General features: G+C 39.1%; 3 protein-coding genes across 3 annotated transcripts in view; 1 reads left to right on the top strand and 2 right to left on the bottom strand.

The window, feature by feature from the left end:
- Positions 1-324, bottom strand: part of LOC139938036 (peripheral-type benzodiazepine receptor-associated protein 1-like) — a 236,645-nt gene extending 236,321 nt beyond the window's left edge. Inside the window, exon 1 of the mRNA XM_071933389.1 lies at positions 168-324. The gene's annotated coding sequence lies outside the window, so the exon portion shown is untranslated. The remainder of the gene's footprint in view (positions 1-167) is intronic.
- Positions 325-4,950: 4,626 nt separating this feature from the next.
- On the bottom strand, positions 4,951-17,749 carry LOC139939146 (probable tRNA (uracil-O(2)-)-methyltransferase). The gene is made up of 9 exons (XM_071934905.1): positions 17,179-17,749; positions 15,599-15,758; positions 14,764-14,995; positions 13,326-13,502; positions 12,116-12,294; positions 10,968-11,151; positions 9,084-9,567; positions 7,953-8,069; positions 4,951-6,697 (listed from the first exon to the last, which is right to left on the bottom strand). The coding sequence occupies exons 1-9, from the start codon at positions 17,633-17,635 to the stop codon at positions 6,468-6,470; spliced, it is 2,220 nt and encodes a 739-aa protein (XP_071791006.1). The 5' UTR covers positions 17,636-17,749; the 3' UTR covers positions 4,951-6,467.
- Positions 17,750-17,764: 15 nt separating this feature from the next.
- The window catches only part of LOC139939147 (uncharacterized), a 54,349-nt gene continuing 47,464 nt past the window's right edge, over positions 17,765-24,649 (top strand). Inside the window, exons 1-4 of the mRNA XM_071934906.1 lie at positions 17,765-18,054; positions 19,310-19,528; positions 21,070-21,161; positions 22,456-22,520. Coding sequence (XP_071791007.1) covers positions 17,902-18,054; positions 19,310-19,528; positions 21,070-21,161; positions 22,456-22,520 — 529 coding nt within the window. The 5' untranslated portion in view covers positions 17,765-17,901. The remainder of the gene's footprint in view (positions 18,055-19,309; positions 19,529-21,069; positions 21,162-22,455; positions 22,521-24,649) is intronic.

Below are 24,649 nucleotides of genomic sequence, written 5' to 3'. Positions count from 1 at the left end.
TTTGTGTTTACTCCATGCACAGAGAACATGCAGAATGTGCACACGATTCGTACACGGGTGCACGCAAACATCAGAATTCAGACAGATGCAATTCTGACCGTTTCACGCGCAAAACCGTTCGTTGACAATTTACTTACAAACTCAGAAACTGAACGTCTTCTACTCACCCAATTCTTACAACAATATGTCACGTCGTATCCAAGAAGAATGCCAAATGATATTCCAGCACTACATGTTAAAATTCCAACACATGTTTATTTCCACGTACAAAATCGCACAGTAGTAAAACTACAAAAAGTACAACATTACAACACATGCATTTTAGCCATTTCAGTTTGTGTTTTGGAGAGGGACGTCACATGACCTTTAACCTCGATGACTGATTGGCTTGGGAAGAAAGTCACAAAAGGTGGCGGTATTCATGTTTACAACAATTATCGTCTGCTCCACAAAGTTTGTCGCTTTTGTATTGTAGACCGTTTTATCGCAACGTCACAGGCAATTTTTTGCCAATTTGGAAAACTATGGCAAAAATGCAAAACAAAAACAGGTAGATACTATTTTATTATGACAACGTTACACAATATTGAAACATTTTTGCGGTGATTCATCTTTCCCGCCAACTTAACCGGCAGACTGTCGTCTGCTTCTTCAAGTTTGTAACTTTTGTATAAAAATAGTGGGCCACCTATAAAAACCAAGTCCAGCCTAATTATCAAAATTTGAGCCAAATTTAAAAAAAACACAAAGGGTTAGTCCGACATTTTTGTTAAATTTGGGCCAAAATTTTAAAACAACCAAAAAGCATTTTTATCAAATTTTGACAAACAAAATTATAAAAACACAAAGGATAGGCCTTAGTTACCATTTATATCCAGGTTAGGCCGAATCACCTTGTGGGAGTTTGCCGAGTTCCCTTGATGTGAAAATCATCTAAACAAACAAACAAACAAACAAACAAATAAACAAACAAACAAACAAACAAACAAACAAACAAACAAACAAACAAACAAACAAACAAAACTAAGAAAAACACAATAAATCCACAATTTTTAATCCACTTTGAAAACATGAACCCCACATTGGAAATTGTACAATTTGAAAGGGGAGACCGTACTGCAATGCAGAAGACCGTGCAACAATGAAAATAATGTTATAGTATACCCAGGGTTTTTATCAAATTTGGGCCGAAAATTGAAAAATTCTTCAGTAGAAGGCAATTTTATAAACTTTTAAACGAACACGTTGCCTTGAATCGGATGAGTTGGTCTAAAAATCAACGTTTGTAACTCTTTTTTATAAAATGCATAATGGTTGGAAAGATGTTTTAAAAGTAGAATACAATTATCCACACGAGTTTGCCTCGAAATTGCGTGGTTTTCCTTTTACTGTGCGAACTAACACGGTCGGCCATTTATGGGAGTCAAAAATTTGCTCCCATAACTGGCCGACCGTGTTATTCGACGAGGTAAAAGGAAAACCACGCAATTTCGAGGCATGTTTGTGTGGATCATTGTATTCTACTTTTACATCATCTTTCTACCCATAAGCATTTTAGAAAAAAACGGTTACAAACGCTTTTCAAAGACCAACTCGACCGATCCAAGGCAACGTGTCCCTTTAACCCATAATTGAAAGGGGAAAAAGAAAAAAAAAAAGGTCGGGTTAAATCCAGCCAAATTTTTGGTTTTAGTCCAACAACTTTGTCCAATTTGGGCCAAATTTTTAAACAATCAAAAGTGGTTAGTCCAGTATTTTTATTAAGTTTGGACAAACAAATTAAGACAACACAAGGGGGTGAATAGCCCCTCTGTTTTCCTAAGTTTCTGTACATTTCTCACCAAAAGACGCTCCTGGCGCACCTATGCCACGGTGAGACGAACTTGCCGTTCACATTTACAAATCCGATGAACAGAACTTCGTGATACATTGCACTTTGCCGCTATTTCTCTCTGTGACTTGCCGCTCCTCCGCAAAAGACGAATAATTTATAAAAACGGTTTTTGTTCAAAATTAAACCAACACGCACGAAACATCACTGAGTGTTGAAAATGGCTCTTGCTTTCACTTGCATTAATTCTGATTGCCCTGACTTTCCTCGTATGTTTTTCTTAATAATGGAACAAATAAAAATGCTGGACTTAGGCATATACCCCTTGCGTTTTGTTTTAATTTGGGGCTCAAATTTGATAAAGTGCTTTATTTACCCCCTGAAATTGTATTTTTAAAAATCCGGTCTCAATACTTTAGTATTCAGATCGTAAAGTTGATTAAAATTATAGTAAATTTGTGCAGAAAGTTAGTCAGAGTGAGGACCAGGTATTCAGGGGACTCAAAAGTCTGGTCGAAACCGGGGATGTGATCAGCTATATAACCTTTAAAGGCAGTGGACACTATTTGTAATTACTCAAAATAATGATTAGCATAAAACCTTACTTGGTAACGAGTAATGGGGAGAACGAGTAATGGGGAGAGGTTGATAGTATAAAACATTGTGAGAAACGGCTCCATCTGAATGAGTGATGTAGTTTTCGAGAAAGAAGTAATTTTCCACGAAGTTGATTTCGAGACCTCAGGTTTAGAATTTGAGGTCTCGAAATCAAGCATCTGAAAACACACAACTTCGTGTGACAAGGGTATTTTTTCTTTCATTATTATCTTGCAACTTCGACGACCAATTGAGCTCAAATTTACACAGGTTTGTTAAGCCTATTTTGTGCATTATGTTGAGATACACCAAGTGAGAAGACTGGTCTTTAACAATTGCACATAGTGTCCAGGGTCTTTAAGGGATGGCTATAGTCCCGGCCCTTCCTTTACCTTCCCACCCAGAATAATCACCATACCCTAATTTGGGGAGAGACATAACGGACCTCAATCACTACTGGTGTCAGCAGTAAAAGTCGTTTCCCTTTTGGTACGGGATAGGATTCGAACCGGGTGTCCCAGCTCTGGAAAGCACGCAATTGAACTCTCCAGTGCACCGTGTCGCCACAGTGCCCGTTGGTGTTTAAAGCTGTTTTTATACTACTTTTATAATTCACTGGCGCCTATAAGCAAAATAAAAGCCTTCGAGAAAGACTCTACTAGGGTTGAAACGTCAGGCCATTACCTATTTTTTGCAAAATAAAAAAGAATCACAACCGGGTATTGAACCAGGGTTTCGTGGCTCTGTGAAAACACCCTTATCACATGAAGCTGTGTGCTTTCAGATGCTTGATTTCGAGACCTCAAAATCCTCAAAATCTGAGATCTCGAAATCAAATTCATGGAAAATTACTTCTTTTTCGAAAACTAATTTATTTCAGAGGGAGCCGTATCTCACAATGTTTTATACTATCAACCTCTCCCCACTGTTCGTTACCAAGAAAGGTTTTATGCCAATAATTATTTCGAGTAATTACCGGTAGTGTCCACTGCCTTTAAGCAAACCAAATTAAACATGCAAGAAAGAGAGAATACAAGGGGCAAGACTTTTCTCAAATTTAAAACAAAAATTAAGAGTCACAAGGAGTTTTAATGTATGTTGGCCAATGATTGAAAACCCACAAGGGGCAAGCCTAGAATTTTAAATAATTTTGAGCTAATTCTTGAAAAATCAAGTCCAGCTTTTGAAAAAAAGGGGGGTGGTAAGTCCACCATTGTAATTAAATTGGGGCCAAAAATTACAAAATCCTCAATAGAAGGCCTAAGTCCAGCATTTTATCCAATTGAAATCCATAATTGAAAAAAAATGACAAGAGGTAGGGCCTAAGTCCAGCATAATTTGGGCGAATTTAAGAAAACACTAGGGATTATAGGCCAACATTTTTTTTCCAATTTAGGCCAAAATTGTTAACAATCAAAAGAAATTGATCATTCCTCAAGGGAGTTATGTCTATTTTAATAAAGGTACTCATTTTGCAAGCTGAACACGGAATGACTTTTCATACACTTTACTACTTGTTACTCGGATGTTGCAAACTCCCACAAATGACGTCAGCGGCATTGTCCTTTGACGCGCGCCGTCAACGGCAGAAGTTTTTTTAGTTTTTCAAAACCTTTTGGTTGGGGCCTGATTATTTAATTGATAATTACGAAAAATTCAGAAGTGTACACATATAAAAATTACATTAAAATGGTGAACAAGTGCATTATGAACAAGTTTAAATACAATATCCGTTAAAAAAATCCGCTCAGGTAGCTGTTTAACATTTCATGGACAGCTACAAACATAAGTACTGTCAGCAAAACAGGCATAACGTCTCTAAGAAATTATAAGTTGTTTCATTTTTTCTTCTTCTTCAGATAACCAGGAAATAATGCTTGTTTGATATGTGCTTCACTAGGGTTTTGAGTGTCAGTTTTTGTTGTATTTTTAATCATAAATTTCGGTCAACTTCATTTTGACTTGCCCTGTAGAGCTAGAATTTGTTTTGTCAAGTATTCCGTGGACAGCTTGCAAAATGAGTACCTTTATAAAAATAGATATAACTTATCTTAGGAATTACCAATTTCTTTCATGATTTGTTTTCTTTCTAATAAGCAGGAGAGAGTGCTTGTTAACTAATATTTGCTATACTGAACTTTTGAGTGCCATTTGTTTGTTTTGAAAAAAAAAATCACCAATCCTGGTCAACTTCTTTTTGACGAACTTGTGGTCATTTGTTTTCACCATGGTACATCAAGAACAACATTATTTTTGTATGTGCTTGCAGTGCATCCAATCATTAGGTTGGCAAGCCAAGGGTTAACATACATTCTCATTTTCCCACCAGAGTTTCGAGTATTTGTACCCGATTACATTCGGTTGGTTCTCTACACGCAGATTTGTATACACACTGATAATGACAATGTAAATAAATAAAGGAAGCAAAAGAGACAAGTTTCATGCTTTAAAATATTTAATATGTATTTAATATTTGAGAAATATCTAACTATCAAGATTTTCAGGTGATCAAAGTTGTTATATTTTTATGTACTTTTCATAAATAAAGATGTAGACACCTTTGATAATTGTCAAAGACCAGTTTTCTCACTCGGTGTATCTCAACATATGCATAAAAAAACAAACTTGTGAAAATTTGAGCTCAATTGGTCAGCAAAGTTGCGAGAGAATAATGGAGGAAAAAACACCCTTGTCTCACAAGTTGTGTGCTTTCAGGTGCCTTGAATTCAAGACCTCAATTGAGGTATCTTATTCAATTAAAATATTTTAGTGAGAAATTACCTCTTTCTCAAAAACTTTGTTACTTCAGAGGGAGCCGTTTCTCGTTATGTTTTATACTAACAACAGCTCTCCATTGCTCGTTACCAAGTAATTTGTTTATGCTAACAATTATTTTGAGTAATTACCAATAGTGTCCTGTGCCTTTAACGAGACATAATTTAGTAATCTGGAGTAAGTGCTCAATTGATCTTAAAGAAGGCTGGAGAGGAATTTTCATATTTCCCCTCTGTGGTTATCTGTTTGCCTCTCCCAGATATGTGACAGTCATTCATTTTTTATCTAATGTCAGACTCCAATAGATCTTTATCATTGTGCAGCCATCTTGAAACTCTCCCATTTATATTTTGTTACCAAACCGAGGCTGGAAGAACTAAATAGTCTGGTTCTTATTTGCAAATTGATTATTAGCACTCATCATTGTTATTCGATACGAGGATCATGACCAAGATGGAGGCAGCTAATAAAGGTCTATTACAGTGTAAAACACTGCTATGTTTAAAGAGACTGGACACTATTGGTAATTGTCAAAGACCAGTCTTCATAGTTGGTGTATCTCAATATATGCATAAAAAAAAAACCTGTGAAAATTTGGAGCTCAATTGGTCGTCGAAGTTGCGAGATAAAAATGAAAGAAAAAAACCCACTTGTCACATGAAGTTGTGTTCTTTCAGATGCTTGATTTTGAGACTTCAAATTCTAAATCTGAGGTCTCAAAATCAAATTTGTTGAAAATTACTTCTTTCTACTACATTACTTCAGAAGGAGCCGTTTCTCACAATATTTTAATATACCATCAACCTCTCCCCATTACTTGTTCCCCAAAAAGGTTTTATGCTAATAATTTTTTTGAGTAATTACCAATAGTGTCCACTGCCTTTAAAGATGTCTTACATCTCTCCAATACAAGCTCTTCAATGCATACATTAAGTTCAAGGCATCAAGTCCCAACTGTCAGAAAACTAGTTAAAAATAACTCAGAATTTTGTACGAGAGCTTCATTTAATAAATGGCGTGTCTACCCATTGAAACCAAGGACTTTAACAAAAGAGATCCAGCTGTTTGACAGAGCGAGGACATTCTTGTACAAAACCAATGGGGACATCGCTAAAAAAGTCCAAACAGTGGGAGAACAAAGAGAAGGCCTCAGTTAGCGGGAATCACAAACATGTGTGTTTTCTCCAATTGCTACTTTTGACTGGTATCATAGTGTTGATGACGATGTGACAAGTGACGACCTGTACTACTTGAGGAGTGACTGCTACCTTGAAGGAAGTGACGGGTTCTTAAGCTCGCCTTCTCCATGAGCAAACTGGCAGTCGTTTGCCAAGAGAGGGCATCCATCAGGATGATGTGCGTTAAACCAACACAAGCTTGTCTTGAAGAAGTGCATCTTATCGGAAGCTTTATACTTGCGTTTCTTTGAGAGGGTTGGTTTGTTGTCTTGATTGCTTGTTGACCAGTCCCTTATGACTACTTTATCGCCGACAACTGGAATAAAATTAAGAAAACTATTAATCCAGAAAACAATGACTTTTGTAGAAATGTAACAACAATAATATTAATACTAATAATAACAATAACAGTAACTAGTTCGTATATAGCATATTTGAAAATAATCATATCAATGCACTTCACATAAGTGCCCAGACGTCGATTTCACCAAACTCTTCCTAACTTAGGATTAATCTTAGGACTTAGGACGAGTCCCAGCCCTGCACTGTAGCAAGAAAACCCTAAGATTTATCCTAAGTTAGGATGAGTTACTCGTCCTAACTCGAGATAGGATTAATCCTAGCGTTTCGTGAAATCGGCTGCTGGTCATTGAGCCAATAATATTCCTGTAATCTTTCTCAGCTCCCTGAGGAGTACACAGCCCCAGGCTGCCGTGGCGCTCCAAAGGCTTTTTCATACACATCATCAACCTCTACCCTCGAAGGTACCCATTTATACCTCTTGGTCAAAAGAAGCATTTACAGTAAAGCAACTTAATAGTAATAAAGATATCAAAGTCTTATATAGCGCACGTATCTACCAAACGATGTACTTATGGCGCTGAGTATATACAAACTTTCAGAAAGATAGGTTATTGCAGTGATAGATTCTGAGACCCAAATTGCTCAATTGCTCATGCTCAATGACACAAGGGTCATGACCAGGATCCCAACACACACACTATGATGACCTTAGCCAAGTTCATACTTCCTGCGAATGCGATACTAATTTTGGCAACACAAATCTGCAACAGTTAAAATGTGGTAAACTCCTGCAAAACAATTGCTGCCAAGACAGCCCTGTGGCGTCCGAATTCGCATTTGCATTCACAGGAAGTATGAACCGGCCTTTAACCCCCAGAACTTGAATTCCATGCTCTAAACCACTCGGCCATGACATAAAAATTATACAATCTGATTAAGGATTAGTAGGTGCGTTCTATTAGCTCTACCCAAGGTACATTCGAATAGCTTTGACGTCATTCCAGGGGCTCACCCGGGTCAGCCCCAAGTGCCCTGCTTGTGGAACGAGTCACTTGGGGCTGGCCCGAGGTGCATGACGTCACCAAGAGAGGTCGAGTGATCGTTCGATTAGCTCTTGTCAGGAACTCACCCGAATGAGCACCGCGGGTTGACACAGGGAAGGTAATCGGACGCACCCATTATGACTTGAACTTTATTCTTTGAAACTTGGGATCCATTGATCATTCCTCACATCTATTAATCATCTTATTTCATCTTTCGCAAAATACCTTGAAAAACTTGATGGGAGTTTTTAAGAAGAGTCTTCAAGCCGCCACATTCTTTCTTCAATTGTTTTAAGACGTCACTGTTGAACAGTTTTGCAATCTCAGGTAACGTCAATGACCCTTTGAGAAAAAACAATTATCAAACAAAGATTTTTAAAAAACTTTAAAAAAACATTGCACCTTCAAAAATTAACACTGGACCCCTGGCCCATGGCCACTACTTGAAGCGTTGGGCCATTAAAATCATGACCAGACAGGGCTCTGTTGTACCCCTGGTCACTGGGCCATTTAATTAATTCTTAAACCATCTCAGCTCCCTGAGGAGTATACAACCTGTGCAACAAATATGTAGCTCTCTAAGCCAATCAATCACAAGAACCATCACTGCCCTCACAGGTACCCATTTACCCCTGGGTGGAGAGAAGCAATTTTAGTTAAGTGTCTTGCTCAGGGACACAAATGTCACGTCCGGGATTCAAACCCACACTCTGCTGAACAGAAGCACCAGAGCTTGAATTCGGTGTTCTTATCCGTTTGGCCACAACACCCTAATAATGGTTATAACTCATTGTGTAATATCTTTGTGGAATCTGATATTTTTCAATTCTGTTGAGTATTAAAGTAGCATGACATTTGAGATCATGAAGATAGATCATGAAGATAGATCTTCTACTAGTGGTTATAACTCATTGTGTAATATCTTTGTGGAATCTGATATTTTTCAATTCTGTTGAGTATTAAAGTAGCATGACATTTGAGATCATGAAGATAGATCTTCTACTAGTGCTTGTTTAACCCATTTTGAGTCTGGTCTTGTAAACAAAATTTGGGTCCAGGTAAATTGTTAAGTTACCGAAAGCAAATAATCGGCGCTTCACAAGCAGGGAAATCTGCGCTTAAGTCAAGAGAATCTTGTGGGTGAGTGGGGAACTTTCGCTTGTGCGTGCGCGTACTCCACGTTGCTAGGCATTCTATGCTAACACAGCTAGAGCCTAAATTCAGTGCTTGTCGTGCAGGCGGCGAATGGTGATCGTAAGCGCAGAATTCAGTGGTAAGCAAAGCCAAGAAGTTGAGCCCTGCAGTCTTTTGGACTTTCCCTCCACTATTGAGGCCCTGAACAGACGTTCCATTTACCTCCTCTCCTCCAGACTTTCATATCTTTTGCTCCTCTCAAGACGTCTGAAGCATCCTCTCCACCCTCGCCCAAGATGGCATGTGCAACCTCACAAGTGATCCTTTTCTTCAAGTCACTGTCCACGTTTGCACAGTTGCGGACTGGCTCTATCTTCTCACGAGGCTGAAATTCAGGAGCCCATCTCGCTGATGTAGTGTTACTGGAGTCATCACTAGAGTGGTGAAATGCTGGTCCTGAAGGGTGGTTAAAAGTGTCTCTGTCAGAAGAGGCCTTTGATTCTAATAACCTAGTTGCATCATCAGAATGATCAGTACAGTTCTCAGCGCCAGACACTGTTAGCTGTTTGTGAGTTCTTTCAGTGTCCTTCTTTTGGGCTGATTGTTTCCTACATTGGCGACGTCGTGAGATGAAATTTTTAATCCGCGTAGAAACTTCTTCAGTCTGCTCCCGTTGGTAATTCCTTTGACTTCCTATTTGGCAAATCTGTAATGAAGTTTGGTTCATGGAATTCAGTCAAGTTTTTAAATTTATGACATATGCAGAGCTGCCGACATTAACATTTTGCAATCTGGGAACATTTGTACAACAATCGGAAAGATAAGTATTGTTTGAAACTTTGCATGGTGTGGAGAAATAAGAAGAAACTATAAAAAAAATAGTAAACTTGCGGGTACAACCATGTGTAAATCTCTTAAGGTGAGTGAGTGTTGGCTTTGAAAAGAGCCGGTTGGGTCTCAACGTTTCGAACAGTAAAGCCTCGATCCTTCCCGCCCAAATGCTCAGCCATTCAGCGCTACTTAAGCTCCACCACCGCCAGCAGTCCAGCATTCTCCTGAAGACGAGCAGAACCAACACTCACTCACCCTAAGAGATTTTAAAACACATGGTTGTTCCCGCAAGTTTACTATTTATTTATAGTTTCTTCTTATTAATCGGAGAGATACTCAAAGTTACAATAAATGTAAAGGGGGGGGGGGGTCCACAATGGAAGATTTTCAAATCTGTTTATCAGAACATGGAAAGGGTTTTTCATACACAATATCAACCTCTACCCTCACAGGTACCCATTTATACCCCTCGGTGAAGAGAAGCAATTATAGTAAAGTATCTTGCTCAAGTGTCATGACCAGGATCTACACCCACACTCTGATGAATTGAATTCTGTCCTCAGTGATAACCATTCCAATACGATACCTTTAATGGCACTGGACACTATTGGTAATTACTCTAAACAATTGTTGGCATAAAAATGTACTTGCTAACGAACAATGGAGAGCTGTTGATAGTATAAAACATTGTGAGAAACTGCATCCCTCTGAAGTACTGCAGTTTTTGAGTTGAAGGTAATTTCTCACAAAAGACTTTCGGCCTGATGCCTGTTTTAGGCATCTGAAAGCACATAAACTGGTGCAACAAGGGTGTTTTTTCTTGCATTATTCTTTTGCAACTTTGATGACCAATTCGAAATCAAGCATCTGAAAGCACACAACTTCGTATGACAAGGGTATTTTTTCTTTCAGTATTATCTCGCAGCTTCGACGACCAATTGAGCTCAAAGTTTCACAGATTTGTTATATTATGCATATGTTGGTGTACACCAAGTGAGAGTACTGGTCTTTGATAATTACCAAAGGAGTCCAGGGGTCGATTTCACAAAGAGTTAGGACTAGTCTTATCTCGAGTTAGGACCAGTTACTCGTCCTAACTTAGGACTATCCATGCAATTTGTATATCTCCTAGGACTAGTCCTAAGTTAGGACTAGTTCGAACTCTTTGTGAAATCGACCCCTGTGCATTTAATTGAATTGGGTGTTCTAAACCACTCAGCCATGAAAACCCTAAAATGAATGAATGTCTGTGAGAGAAAGAAAGTGACTACATACTCTTTTTGTTGACGGTATTCTGAGAATATCCTCTTGCACTCTGAAGCCACTCACTTTGCCAACCTCTTGAACAAAGTCAAGATAGGCTCGGTATTGCGTCTTCGACTGCTCACTTCTGATGAACTTTGCATCAAAGTCATGGAAACAGCATGGAAGCACAAAGTATCTGGTAGTATAGCAAGATCTGTCAGGCAGGACACAATGAATATTGGTTATTACTCTATTTAACGAAGTTCTTTTAAAGCACTTGCAATCCATGTTTCTCAATTTTTACAATGCATCTGTCTACATGTTCATTTTGATGGATGTCTTCAGAGCCAACAGCCCCCCCCCCCCAATAAAAAAACATTTGAAAATGGTTGTACCAGGAAGTTTAGAGGTAATAGCTTTACCTGTAGCTAGTATGGCCTGGTACCCTTTTGGGGGTATCTTGTGTCAAATACCAATATCATAGAGCTGCTTAAGCAGAAAATATTGCATAAAATATGTCTGCTAAGTAACAATAAGCAGGATACCAGTTACATATGCTACAATTAAATTTCAGCTGGTAACCTTTTTCCTGGTGAGCCCAATTTTGTTGTGCTTAGCTAGTTTTTTTTTATTTGAGCAACTCTATGAAATTGGGCTCTGATCACAGGCTCTTTTTAAAAACCACGACTTTGACTTGGGCTCCAACTTAGGCTCTGTACATTTTTTTTTGAAATTGTGTGTTTTTGTTACAGAGCTCAACCAGGCAGACGGAGGCTAAGCAAGAGCCCAAGCCCTGGGGACAATTTCAAAGAGCTGCTTAGCACCAAAAAAGCAGCTTAACAGTCAAAATACCATATCCCATGTACAATTGTGCCTGGTCATCCTGCTCATTTCTGCTAAGCACAAACTTGTTACGCAACAATATCTGCCTGAGCAGCACTATGAAATTGGACCATAGGCTCAATTTCATAGAGTTGCCTAAGCATACAAAAAATGCTAAGCTCAACAAACTTATTACCGGATTTAGGTTACCAGCTAAAATACCATTATATACATGTACAACGTGTAACTGGAATCCTGCTTAGTCCTGAAAAATGTTAAGCAATATTTTCTGCTTACAAGCAGCTCTATGAAATTTGGCCCTGATTTTGAAAAGGGTTGTTGTTCAAGAAGACTACCTTGCAGCCATGACAGGTATCCATGGTGTTAGCTCATCCGAATGGTTACCAATCAGCCAATCATAATCAGCGAACAGGAATTCATCAGAGGGAGTTATAGAACACTCTTCTAAATTGGTTCCTGGCCCGTACAAGTCCCAGATTTTTCTTCTGCGGAGGTCAATGCCCTTTCCAGGATGCTGAGAAATCAAAGATTGTGAACATACACAAAAGATAGTAAAATCCTCTTGGGATAAAAACAAAACCAATCAAAAGATAGTCTTGCAATAATCTATGAAAAAACAATAGACCGATCCACTAAGCTCCACCCCATTGCGTATTGACCAATAACAACGCAACGAAGGTCCAACAAATAAGGTCCGACACGCGTGCGCGTATCTTGGCGCGCGCAGCAGAGTTGTGCAGAAAGGCATTGGAGAGCCCCACGTGTTCTTGCTCACACGTGCGTCGTGGGCGGAGCCTACTGGATCGGTCTATTGCAAGATCAAAGACATGTTATCCATTGTTCCAACTTCACATGCAGCTACTGACTGCTACATATGCTCCCTGCCATTTAGAGAAGCAAGCTGCACATACAAATTTGGTAAGTGGGGTAAACGCTGCGTCGGCTAAAATGCACATTACACTGTATACCACACAGGGACAATGATTAAAAAAAAATGGCACAACCAAGATTATTGTGATGATGACATCTAGGTCTAATTTCATGACTCTGCTCACTGCAGAATTCTGCACTTACAATCAATTTCTAAACTAGCTGTGTAGGGGAAAGACGCTTAATAACATGGAGTATTCGCGTGCACAAGCAATAATTCCCTGCTAACTCATGGAATATGTTGGGCGTAAGCGCAGAATTCCCTTTTTCAGTAAGTGCCGATTATTTGCTTATTGTATAAGCAGAGCCATGAGATGAATCGGGTCAAAAAGCCTGTTTGACAGGGTTGCTCAAGCGCCTTGAGCAACACTGAGTGACGGAAATGCATGTTTTTGTTTTTGTTTTTTTAAATTTTTATTTTATGCAAGTCGCCAGACACACAAGGCCTGAAGGCCACTGCAAGGTGTGGGCTACAATAATTTTTTCAAGAGGCCGTTGCCACCTACTCCTAGGGCTGAAACAGGGCTAACCCCTTTACAGTCCATACGGACATAGGCTTGGGTAAAAGCTACATGTAAATGCATATAAGAAGCCACTGTTATTATTATTACTTACTCCTTCACTATTGAGAATGTGTACCAGCAGTCCATTGCCGCAGCCAAGGTCTACAAAAGATTGAAGACTCTTCAAATTCTTCTCCTCTCGTTCCTGCTCCCATAGCACCAGGAGGTAGGTTGCTATGGCAACATCTTCATACACAAATTTCAAGGGGTCTGTTGTTTCTGGCCATATCTGTAAAAAGTTAAGCACATTCAAATAAGTAGGATTTGAAACTTTGCATGGAGGAGATACGATGTTTGTGGTTACACAATGTAATGATAACCTCTACAAGAGTTGGGGGTGGTTCTGAAAAGAAGCGTATAACTGGTTTCAACTCGATGTTTCGATCAGTATGCTCTAATTATCTTCTGATGTTACCGCAAACCTTACTATAACAACCAAATAATAATACACAGTTCTTGTATAATACTCTGTTGAAGGGCATCTCAAAGCGCTCATTATTTTGTTTTACTGGTGTTTCAGTTAGGTTTGGAATTCTAAGACCCATATAAGTTCATGTAGCACCTTTCAAGGTGCTATGATCAACCTAAATTGCAGCCAACCATACCAAAAAACAGACGGAAAAAAACATCTTGTTATTGATGAGTGTATTGATGAAGCAGCTTTCTTTTTTAACAGACATGTCTTGCTTATTAAAAAACACCCGTTCCAAAACTGGGAACCTACACTCTGCTGTTCAGAAACACCAGAGCTCGAGTCCGGTGCGCCCAACTCCTCAGCCATGGCATGCCACAGTAGATAAATATCCAATCATTCGATTACAAAAAATATTAAAACATTAGGCTAGTCAGTAGAAACTACACTTTTGGAAAATAATAATGATATAACAATAGCCAGTTTTTGTATAGGGCTCTTTACCTCTCTTGAAGCACCTCCAACATTATTACCCCTGGTCACTGGGCCTTAAATCATTCCTTAAACCATCTCAGCTCCCTGAGGAGTATACAGCCTGTGCAACAAATTATGTGCTACTAAGCTAAATCAATCACAAAAACCATCTCTGCACTCACAGGTACCCCTATACCCCTGGGTGGAGAGAAGTAATTGTGATTAAGTGTCTTGCTCAGGGACACAAGTGTCAGGACCTGGACTCGAACCCACGCTCTGCTGAACAGAAACAGGGCCCAATTTCATAGAGCTGCTTAAGCACACAAATTTGCTTAAGCAAAAATTTCATTGCGTCGTAAAATCAGATTACCGGCCAAGACTCCACTCAATTGTTATGCTAAGTAAACAACAGCTAAATACTAGTCATAAGCAATGTATATCGAATGAAATTTTGGCCAGTAACATGTGTAAAATAAGCGAGCTATTTTCGTGCTTAAGCAAATTTTTTTCTTAAGCAGCTCCATGAAATTGGCCCGAGAGCTTGAGTTTGATGCCCTCATCCGCTCGGCCACAGCGCCCTACGAAAACAGGACTTGTTCACTACCTTGACAAACTTGATTCCATATTTCTTCTTCAACTCCGCATAGAGGGAGCTATATCTCTCCACGGCTACCAAAGTCTGTGAACTCCTCACAACTGTGTCTGGACTAACTTCCGAGGCCCACTTGACGATCTTGGGTAAGAGGCAGTCTTGCAACCAGGCTTTTGTTGGACAAGTTATTGCCTGTGACGTAGACTGGGGCTCGTGGTATTCCACTGATACGTGCAGGCTTATCCTGGAGTTTAAATAATAATAATAATAATAATCTAAGCATTCATATTGCATTCTTACGCATAAAAGGTACCACAAGGCTTTACAACAATAATATAACAAAAAATCAAAATAAAAAAAAATACAAAGGAATGAGAATGAAATAAATAGCCTATAAGCTACATAAGCCTGGAAAAGGTGATTTTTTAAGCGATGTTTTTAATTCAGTTGGTGAAAAAACATGACATATTTGATCTAGCCTTGCTCAAGGCAGTCGAATTATTGTGACCGTGGGAACTCTTCGCTTATTATAGTAATGAGGTCAGTGGCTTCAACACAGATCCTACAAGGCTGTCGGCCTGACGGCCTCCGCATGCGGATAGTGTACGGGGGCATCGTGTCGTGCGATGTTACGCACAGTGAATACCGGTGGGTTTTACGCACAGTGAATACGGGTGGGTTTTTACACAGCGGCGGTCTTTTTTCGGAGTGAATAATTCGACTGCCTTGAGCAAGGCTATATTTGATCAGGAAGATTGTTCTAAAGTCTTTATCCAGTGTTTTTAAAACTAAAAAAGAAAGAAAAAGGCATCATTCTGTTGACCAATGATTTATCCGTCATTCTTACCTTTGTGTCTTTGAGGAAAAACTGATCTTGTACGCAGTGTTAAACACGTAACTTCCACAGCAACTAACTGTTGATGGAGAGTGGTCGTGGATTTCTCTTCTCTCTGTATCTGATGTGTTATTTAGTAGAGCCACAAATGTTGCAGAGCAGTCCTCATGATCTATACAATGATTGCATTAAAAAAAGACAAACGACGTAAAGTGGACATTTCCATCAATGTTTTCTCGCAAAGCACTAGTTGCGATAATCGAACACGCCTCAGAATTCTGATTGAAAGGATTATCAAAGCACTTTTAAAGCCATTGGAAACTTTTGGAACAGAAAAAAAAAAAGTTCACAGATTTACAAATAACCTACAGAAGGTAATGGTGAAAGATTTCTCTTGAAATATTATTCCATGAAATGCTTTACTTTTTGAGAAAACATTAAAACAATTATCAATTCTCGATATCGAGAATTACGGATCTATTTTAAACACATGTCATGACACGGCGAAACGTGCGGAAACAAGGGTGGATTTTCCCGTTATTTTCTCCCGACTCCCGATGACCGATTGAGACTAAATTTTCACAGGTTTGAAAGTTGTGATACACGAAGTGTGGGCCTTTGGAAAATACTGTTTACCGAAAGTGTCCAATGGCTTTAAATAGATTGTCTTGACGATGACCCAAAGTTGTCGCAAATAGAAATAAATTAACCAAAAGAAAAAAGACATCTAGAAAATTATCCTTATTGTTTTGTTATTATTTACAGAATTGGATTGTTGGTATTAAAGTTCATAATAGTTTGATGTATTTTGTATTTGTTGATGTAGTTTATAGAGAATCCAACCCGATTATGTTGATGATTGCTAATAAAATGATCCTTATCCTTGCCCTTTATCGGATTCAGCAGAAATGGCACAGGAATAATTTGTGTGAAACATTATCGGTGAATGTTGAAAAATGGCTATGATAATGGGGGATTAAAAGGATAACTTTCCGTATGGCGCCACCACCTTTCCACTCATTTTTACAAAAAGGGATATCTCATCAAGGTAAATTACCTCTAGATACTATATTATTTCATATCGAATGAAAAAGTGGTGGCGCCATATGGAAACTTTTCCGATTAATGTAACCTGCAATCCTACCAAAAGTCAGCGGGTTACAACGAACCACATGTCAACATTCTGTACCAGCATTTTTTTGTACTACTTGTCCTCGCTATTTTAATTAGTCCCAGAATTTGTTATTAATGTTTTAATAATATAATCAGTTTAGAGACGAAGTACTGTTCATTCATAACAATACCTCTCCAACACAAAAGCTCCCAGTAAAACTTTACCAGTTAGGCCTATAGCCTACTTTATTTTGTTTTTGATGAAGTTTTTTTGGGTGGTTGTTGTTTTTAGTTTGTTTGTTTTGTTTTTAAAAATGAGTTATTAAATACCTACAAGACAATCCCAAGTTATACTCTAGTCAACACAACACTTGAAAAGATCGTAACCCTCCATCCGTCGGGAGGATCATGGAGGAATCCTCCATGGGAGGATGGAGGGTTACGATCACGGCAACTATTGGTTTTTACAAATGATTTACCAATTATTATAATTTCTTTCAAAGCCACTGTTGTACTGCCTTGTCCAAGTTGTCTAGGGACAAGTTTTCTCAAGCACAACTCAAATCGTGAAACTCCATCATGATTTTCATCCGGCCCAATTTCTTCACCAATTCCTCGCTCTTCTTGTTTTGTCTCCTCCAATTCAGATAAACAAAGTGATCCACCGCTTAAAACATTGGAACAGTCTTTCTGTATCACTTTTGGTAGAAATTCAATTGAGTCTTCACTCCCTTCTGATTTTGATACTAGTTCAATAATGCTCTGTTGCAAACTGCATGCATTCAACACTCGCTGCCTTTGCAGGAAGACTGCACCAGCAAGCCGACGATTCACAACTTGCGGTTTCTGCAGCCAAATTTCGACTGCTTTCAAGAACGTTTTCTCTTCACACGAAGCTTTTATTTCCTTAAGCTCCAGCCATTTGGTAGACTCCATCTTATTTCATGGATTTGTCACTAATCGGGTAACAGAAAACGTTATTATAGGCCCCACCGAGTTTTCAGTGAAAAAAGTTAACACTACGAACGATTGTCTGTGACTTATGAGCGCAGCCATCTTTGTTTTTTGAACTGCATGCTGGGAAGGAAAACATGTAGCGCAACTCAAAAAATGTCGTCTGCCATTGCTACAGTACTAATTTCAACCAGTTTGAGGAAAAACTCACACATTCTTTCAACAAACTAAGCACATTTTTAGTCACTATGTGCTGGGTAGATTGTTTTTCGGTGTTGCCATTAACATGGCTGATAACAATGCCGCTTTTTGGGTCGTTTTGCGGACCCGAAGTTGTGCTTCGCCTGTCGTTGATGATGGTTTTACACACGATGATTGGAGCTGCTGTACCAACCGTACTGGTGGGTATGGTTTCACAAACTTCCACAAAAATCCCGGTTTTATGTTTGTTCGGGAGTTTTCGATCAATGAATTGCAAACAGTGCACGCTAAACATATTAATTACCGAAATATTAAGCTTTAAAATTGTAAAATTACAATAAATAATTGTATATAATTAAAAATATATATATATTTATTTGCTTTTATTTTAAAATTAAACTGTCAAGACTGTGTTTACTACCGTGGTATTTTTTACTTTTAGTCTATAGTAGAACTACATATCCTATGGCTTTGTTACGATAACTGTAACCCTCCATCCTCCCAATGGCCTGAGACCAGCACTCCAGCAGAAGGTTACGGCCAACTAACACGGCCAACCTGCTGTAGGATACACGGTAGTTGCGATAACGTAACCCTCCTCCTGGCGGCCGTCGGGAGAAGGGTTGCGTTATCGCAACTAGAACTAGATACCCGGTTGCACCATGCCTATTCACAAAAAGGGTCTTTTGTAATTGTTGGTATTTTAAATCTGACATAAATATTTAAACTTAGGTTTCTGCTACTAGAAAAAATAAGAAAGGTTTAGGTTCTATCACAGCAGGAGTGCATTGTGACGACCCCAACCACAAACATTGGTCATCAGTTGAGCGTTTTCGTGGATCGGTTGAGGCGCGGTGAAGATGCTGTTCAGACCAACCGGTAACCGACTTGTTGACTCGGTTGGGCTTTGGTTGGGGTCGTCATAAAGGTGCCCCGTACCATAGGGAAACTGCCGCGCCCTTTTTAAGAGCAAAGTTCAAAGCCAGTGGATTTGAAGGGATTATCTGCATACTCTTTAGTTGGCTATAGTAGACCGGGGACTCTTTTAATGCAAGTTTAACTTTGTCAGGGAGGTTGTCTTTCATTTTTATTCTGGTCTTGTCAAAACAACTCTGATCTCGTGAACTTTTGAGCACTAAAGTCCTGTGGTGTAGAAGTGTGTAATTGACTGTCTACCCTTGTGTCTCTTGCGTTAATTGGTGTCCTTCACCTTAATATATTGAACAAAGGCCAATTAGAAATAAAATGCAAGACGTTTTTTCTCATAGTCTTGTAAAGTGGTCTTGTTGATTCCCCCCCCCAAAAAAAAAAAAAATAATAATAATAATAATATATATATATAACATATACATAAAAATACATTAAAAAAAAATATATAAACAAATCAAGAAATAAAAAAATTGAGCCCTGTAAATAAATGATTGCCTACTCTCGTGTTTATATTTTCCCATACAGGTGATGGTAATACCCTTCTTCCAGACAGCGTTATTTGGAGTCCTCCTAGCCTTACCCATCACCGTGGTGCCATACTTCTTCCTCTGGGTCTATGATAAATTCATTTGGCTGTCTGAGCCTGTCTTCCTGACCATAGAGGCAGTGGAGGTTGTCAGAGTGTCAGTCAGGACAAGTAGTCGAATAGCGGAGCAGATTGAAGAACAACCAATCCTCATGAAGGTGATGACTAAATTAATCAATAGACCCCTTGCATGTGGCGTCACGCGCTCAAAAAGCACCAACACTGGGGTCAAAAAGCACCCACACTGGGGTCAAAAAGCACCCACACTGGGGTCAAAAAGCACCTATACTGGGGTCAAAAAGCACCCACACTGGGGTCAAAAAGCACCCACACTGGGGTCAAAAAGCACCCACACTGGGGTCAAAAAGCACCCACACTGGGGTCAAAAAGCACCCACACTGGGGTCAAAAAGCACCCACACTGGGGTCAAAAAGCACCCACACTGGGGTCAAAAAGCACCCACTTTCAAAGTAGGCAAATGATTGGACGATAGCTGTTCTTTGTGCGTGAAAACGTGCGCGTCAGTGTAGCCTTTCGCGTTATGCAAGGGGTCTTTATTCCAACAGATATTTATTAATTTAATAGTTGGAAATAGTAATAACACTGATGTGTGTTATTTTTAACACTGTACACTCAGTACTATCCCGCGCTTTGTGAGAACAAAATCACAGGCATATTACCAAGGTGGGATTCCAACCCTCAAACTTTGCATTCTAGAGCAGTGTCTTACTAACTAGACCACCGAGATTGCCTGGTAGCGTGAGACATTTTCAATTCTATATTTTCGCAGTAAAGCAAGTGGGCAGTGACATTGAAGGCACTGGACACAGTTGGTAATTTGTCAATGACCAGTATTTTCATTTGGTGTACTCAAACATGCAAAAAATAACAAATCTGTGAACACTTCAACTTAATTATTCTTTGAAGTTGCAAGAGAATAATAAAAGACAACCTACCCTACATGTACATGCATTACTTTATGCTTTCAGATGCACAATAAAATGCTTCAGCTGAGGTGTTTTCTTACTTAAAGGAACACGTTGCCTTGGATCGGACGAGTTGGTCAAAACAAAAGCGTTTGTAACCGTTTTTTATAAAATGCATATGGTTGGAAAGATGTTTTAAAAGTAGAATACAATGATCCACACAAGTTTGCCTCGAAATTGCGTGGTTTTCCTTCTACTGTGCGAACTAACATGGTCGGCCATTTATGGGAGTCAAAATTTTGACCCCCATAAATGGCCGACGTGTTAGTCGACAAGGTAAAAGGAAAACCACGCAATTTCGAGGCATGTTTGTGTGGATCATTGTATTCTACTTTTACAACATCTTTCTACCCATATGCATTTTATAAAAAACGGTTACAAACGCTTTTCAAAGACCAACTCGACCGATCCAAGGCAACGTGTTCCTTTAAGAGTGAGAAATTACCTCTTTCTCCAAAGCTAAGTTATTTCAGAGGGAGCCGTTACTCACAATATTTATACTATCAACAGCTCTCCATTGCTCGTTGCCAAGTAAGTTTTTATTAGAGTAAGGCCGTGTCCGAATTGGCGACTTCGGCTACAGCTACGGCTAGGGTGCGCGCGTCTGCTATTCTTCAACACTGACAGACGTGCTGATCTAGCCGTAGCTGTAGCCTAATAACCAATAGTGTCTGGAGTTTATTTCATTTTTTATTTCTCATTTGTTTGTCTAGTCTTTAATCATTGGTGCTGCTGGAATTTGCTACACGCTGACACTCATCCTTGGTTACATCCTTCTTAATATTGGATCCCCAGCTGTTAAATGGTAAGTTTTATATAACGCCCAAGCAGATCCTTGCCATTTGATTGGAGGATTGTCCATCACGTGATAACAAATAAAAGTACTATTGCACGCTACGTCAATCACCGTGCATTCTCTGTGCATTGTTCGTGCTATCCGATAAGTACCATTGCACGATGCGTAAAACATCACTGCGTGCATGTGTGAATGTGGCAGTGTACTGATCTACTTGGATGGTATAGAAAACAAAAAATGAATGTTTTTCATTCGTGCAATAGTGCAATTTTTTTTCATTTGTTGAAATATGGAATGTTCCATTCAACTGGGCTCCCCCTCGTTGAATAGAACATTCCATCTTCCAACTAACTTTTTGCACCATTGCACTCATAAACATTCATTATTTGTATAAATTTGTGCAACATTGTACTGAAATTGTGTTAAACCTTGCAGATCAATTGTATCGGATAAAGGCAAGGTCAGAGACGCCAAGTTCAGAGACCAGTTAGGCTCAAGATTGTTCAGACCCCCAACCCCTTAATTTTTGTAATGTTGTTTTACTCCAGGGACAGCAAAAGTAAACCAATCACTGTTGCTCGGAAGCATGTTGTTTCACAAATAGGAAGACATCAAATTTTGGAAGAGAAAAAACGTACATGAAAACAATTAGGGAGAGGGGGAACGATCAAGTTTAATTTGCTCTCTTAAAACAAAGACAAAAAAGAAAAGTGTAGAGGAGTTTCACAAAACATCTATTAAGAACATAATACCTTCTCATCACATTTTGGGGATAAAAAGAACAACGTGCAATGAGGTAACTAGTGTACGTTTATTCCCGGAGGGACTTTGAGTGACCAGAAGGGCCGAGGGAAATAGGCCCCTTTTCTGGTGACGCACAGGCCCGAGGTATCGAATTATGCCAGTCAATATATGTTTTATAACACAGCTCGGTCTTAAATGTGAAACAAGAACAGAAATCTAGAAAAGAAAGGAAGTTTTGTAGTTGCTGTTTACGGTTCAAGTCAAGAGAGGGCGCTGTAATTGGGCACTATTCTCAAAGACTAGTGCCCGCTCGGGAACTAGTTCCCACAAAACACGCGGGCTTGATCACTAGACTATATTAGTTTATCCCACATGACAGTGTTTCAGCCAACCAGAATACAGAACAAGCAAGAGGTGTGTTATAAGAACCTTTACTGTTGTTGTTTCTGGTCTTTACTCGAGACAAAGAACGATTCCCCTTTTGTCAACACCTGTTGTTATTTTTGTGGTAAGATTGTTTACACTTTATGATATTTATGTGTTATTTTAATTGCTACAGGGTACTTGGTGCATTGATTATTGTTGCAGTGCTGTTGTTGGTTCTAACCTTAATGAAGGATGAAGGTAACTTGTATTTGATTTTGTTTAACCTTAACATGTGAGACAACACTTCATAAATAATCCATTATATGACTGTTTGCAAATGTTGGGCGTTGAGGTTGAACTGTTAAAATGTCATGTTTACAAATTTTTTTCCGAGGAAATCCAGTCTAAACTCACTTTGAAACACAAGTTCATACTTTGGCCATCCGTGTTGCGTACGCTCGCGTCGAATGCACACCAAACAATTGCATATCAGTAGCACGTAAGTCTATGGGGTACGCGTCATTAGTGACAGCGCAAAATACGCACCAACGCAGCTTTTGGCCGGAAAGTGTGTGACGAACTTACATATTTTTCATAAAATCCTTCTACTTTCATCGTTTTGGAGAAAGTTCAGAAAGAGGAGGAGAAACAGCAAACAACTAACGGCAGAAAAGGTATCTAGCTAATGATTTCACATTGTTTCTTAGACTTTGGTGATTTGTTTACCCTAAAAACACACATTTTCTGACGTCATCTCTTCACTCGCCCATTGCTTTACATGTGTTTTCGCTTGCGTTTTCACAGATTTTGCCCATGGTTTGGGTATAGTCGGGTGCTGTTCAAATTACACTATCCAGACGTTGATTTCCATAGGTGCTGTTCGTCTATAGGTTGTTTATGTCTGTGGTTTTTACCCATACACTGATTAGTTTGCACTGTATACTCAGTACTTTCCCGAGTACTGTGATAAAATATCACAAGCATGCTACTCGGTTGGGATTCAAACCCATGACCCTTGCAATTCCAGAGCAGTGTCTTACCAACTAGACTACCGAGGTTGCCCAGGAGCTAGAGGCAGTTCGAATCCTATGTTTTGGCAGCGAGTACCGCAACGATATAAGAGATGTTGACCTGTGAATTCTTGTGGTTGCACCCCACTAAATAGGGAGTAAACAGAGCTGGAAAACATCCAGTTGTTGAATCTTGTACCTGGAAGGAGACTTCGACAATTAAAGCCAGTGGACACTTTCGGTAAACAGTATTGTCCAAGGCCCACATTTTGTGTATCACAACTTATATATAAAATAACAAACCTGTGAAAATTTAGGCTCAATCGGTCATCGGAGTCGGGAGAAAATAACGGGAAAAACCCATCCCTGTTTTCGCGCGTTTCGCCGTGTCATGGCATGTGTTTACCATAAATCCGTAATTCTCGTTGTCGAGAGTTGATATGTTTTAACGTTTTCTCAAAAAGTAAAGCATTTCATGGAATAATATTTCAAGAGAAGTCTTTTACCATTACCTTCTGTAAACCCTTTAAGTGATTTGTAAATCTGTGAACTTTTTTTTTTCTTTTTTTTCTTCTGTTCCGAACGTGCATAATGGCTCTAATCTGTGAATTCACAGGTTGTTTCTCTAAGTAAACCCCACTAAATAGGGAGTAAGCAGAGCGTCGTCCTCATTAATCTTTTTGTAGACCCTCAAAATATTATTTTCCAGACAGATTTGAGACTCCAAAAAATGGATACAATGGACAAGAAAAAAATGCCCAATTCTTACCTTGGGGTTGTTGACTTGAAATAAATGGTCCTATTTGCTCGAAGTTGTAGAGACATTTTTTATGATTGACACTCGGATGTTTTGAAAATTACACTCGTTTATGGGGTGGTTTATTTGGACTTGATGGGCACTGGGACTCCCCATATTAAATTGAGCAGAGGACTTAAGTTCAAGAGTCAATGAATAACTTTCCTTTTACTGTAAAAAGCAGTGAGACTTCTAAGCATTTGTTGTGTATTTATGAATATATATGCACTTTATGCTATGGGAGTTAATTTGCACCCTTGTTATACTTTACCCCAAATATGCTCTGCTGCCACCATGTGTTGGAACACACAAAGCCCAATTTATTCACTACTTGTTACGATCTATTAAATACACACCTACATGTATGTAGGCCTAGTAGACCAGAACCCCCAGGTTTGATGTCATGTATTTTATAGATTATCATTACATGGTGTACCGCAAACCTTTATGTATATCGTATTTCCACCATGCAAAGTTTCATATCCTAACTTGTCATGGATTTTATTACCAATGTTTAGGCCTACCACTGTATGATTTTTCCCACAGACATTCAGGGTAGCCCAAAGAAACTGATCATCTCG

Source organism: Asterias amurensis, chromosome 6 (assembly GCF_032118995.1).
Source record: "Asterias amurensis chromosome 6, ASM3211899v1".
NCBI lineage: Eukaryota > Metazoa > Echinodermata > Asteroidea > Forcipulatida > Asteriidae > Asterias > Asterias amurensis.
This window is presented reverse-complemented; position numbering and strand designations above follow the sequence as displayed.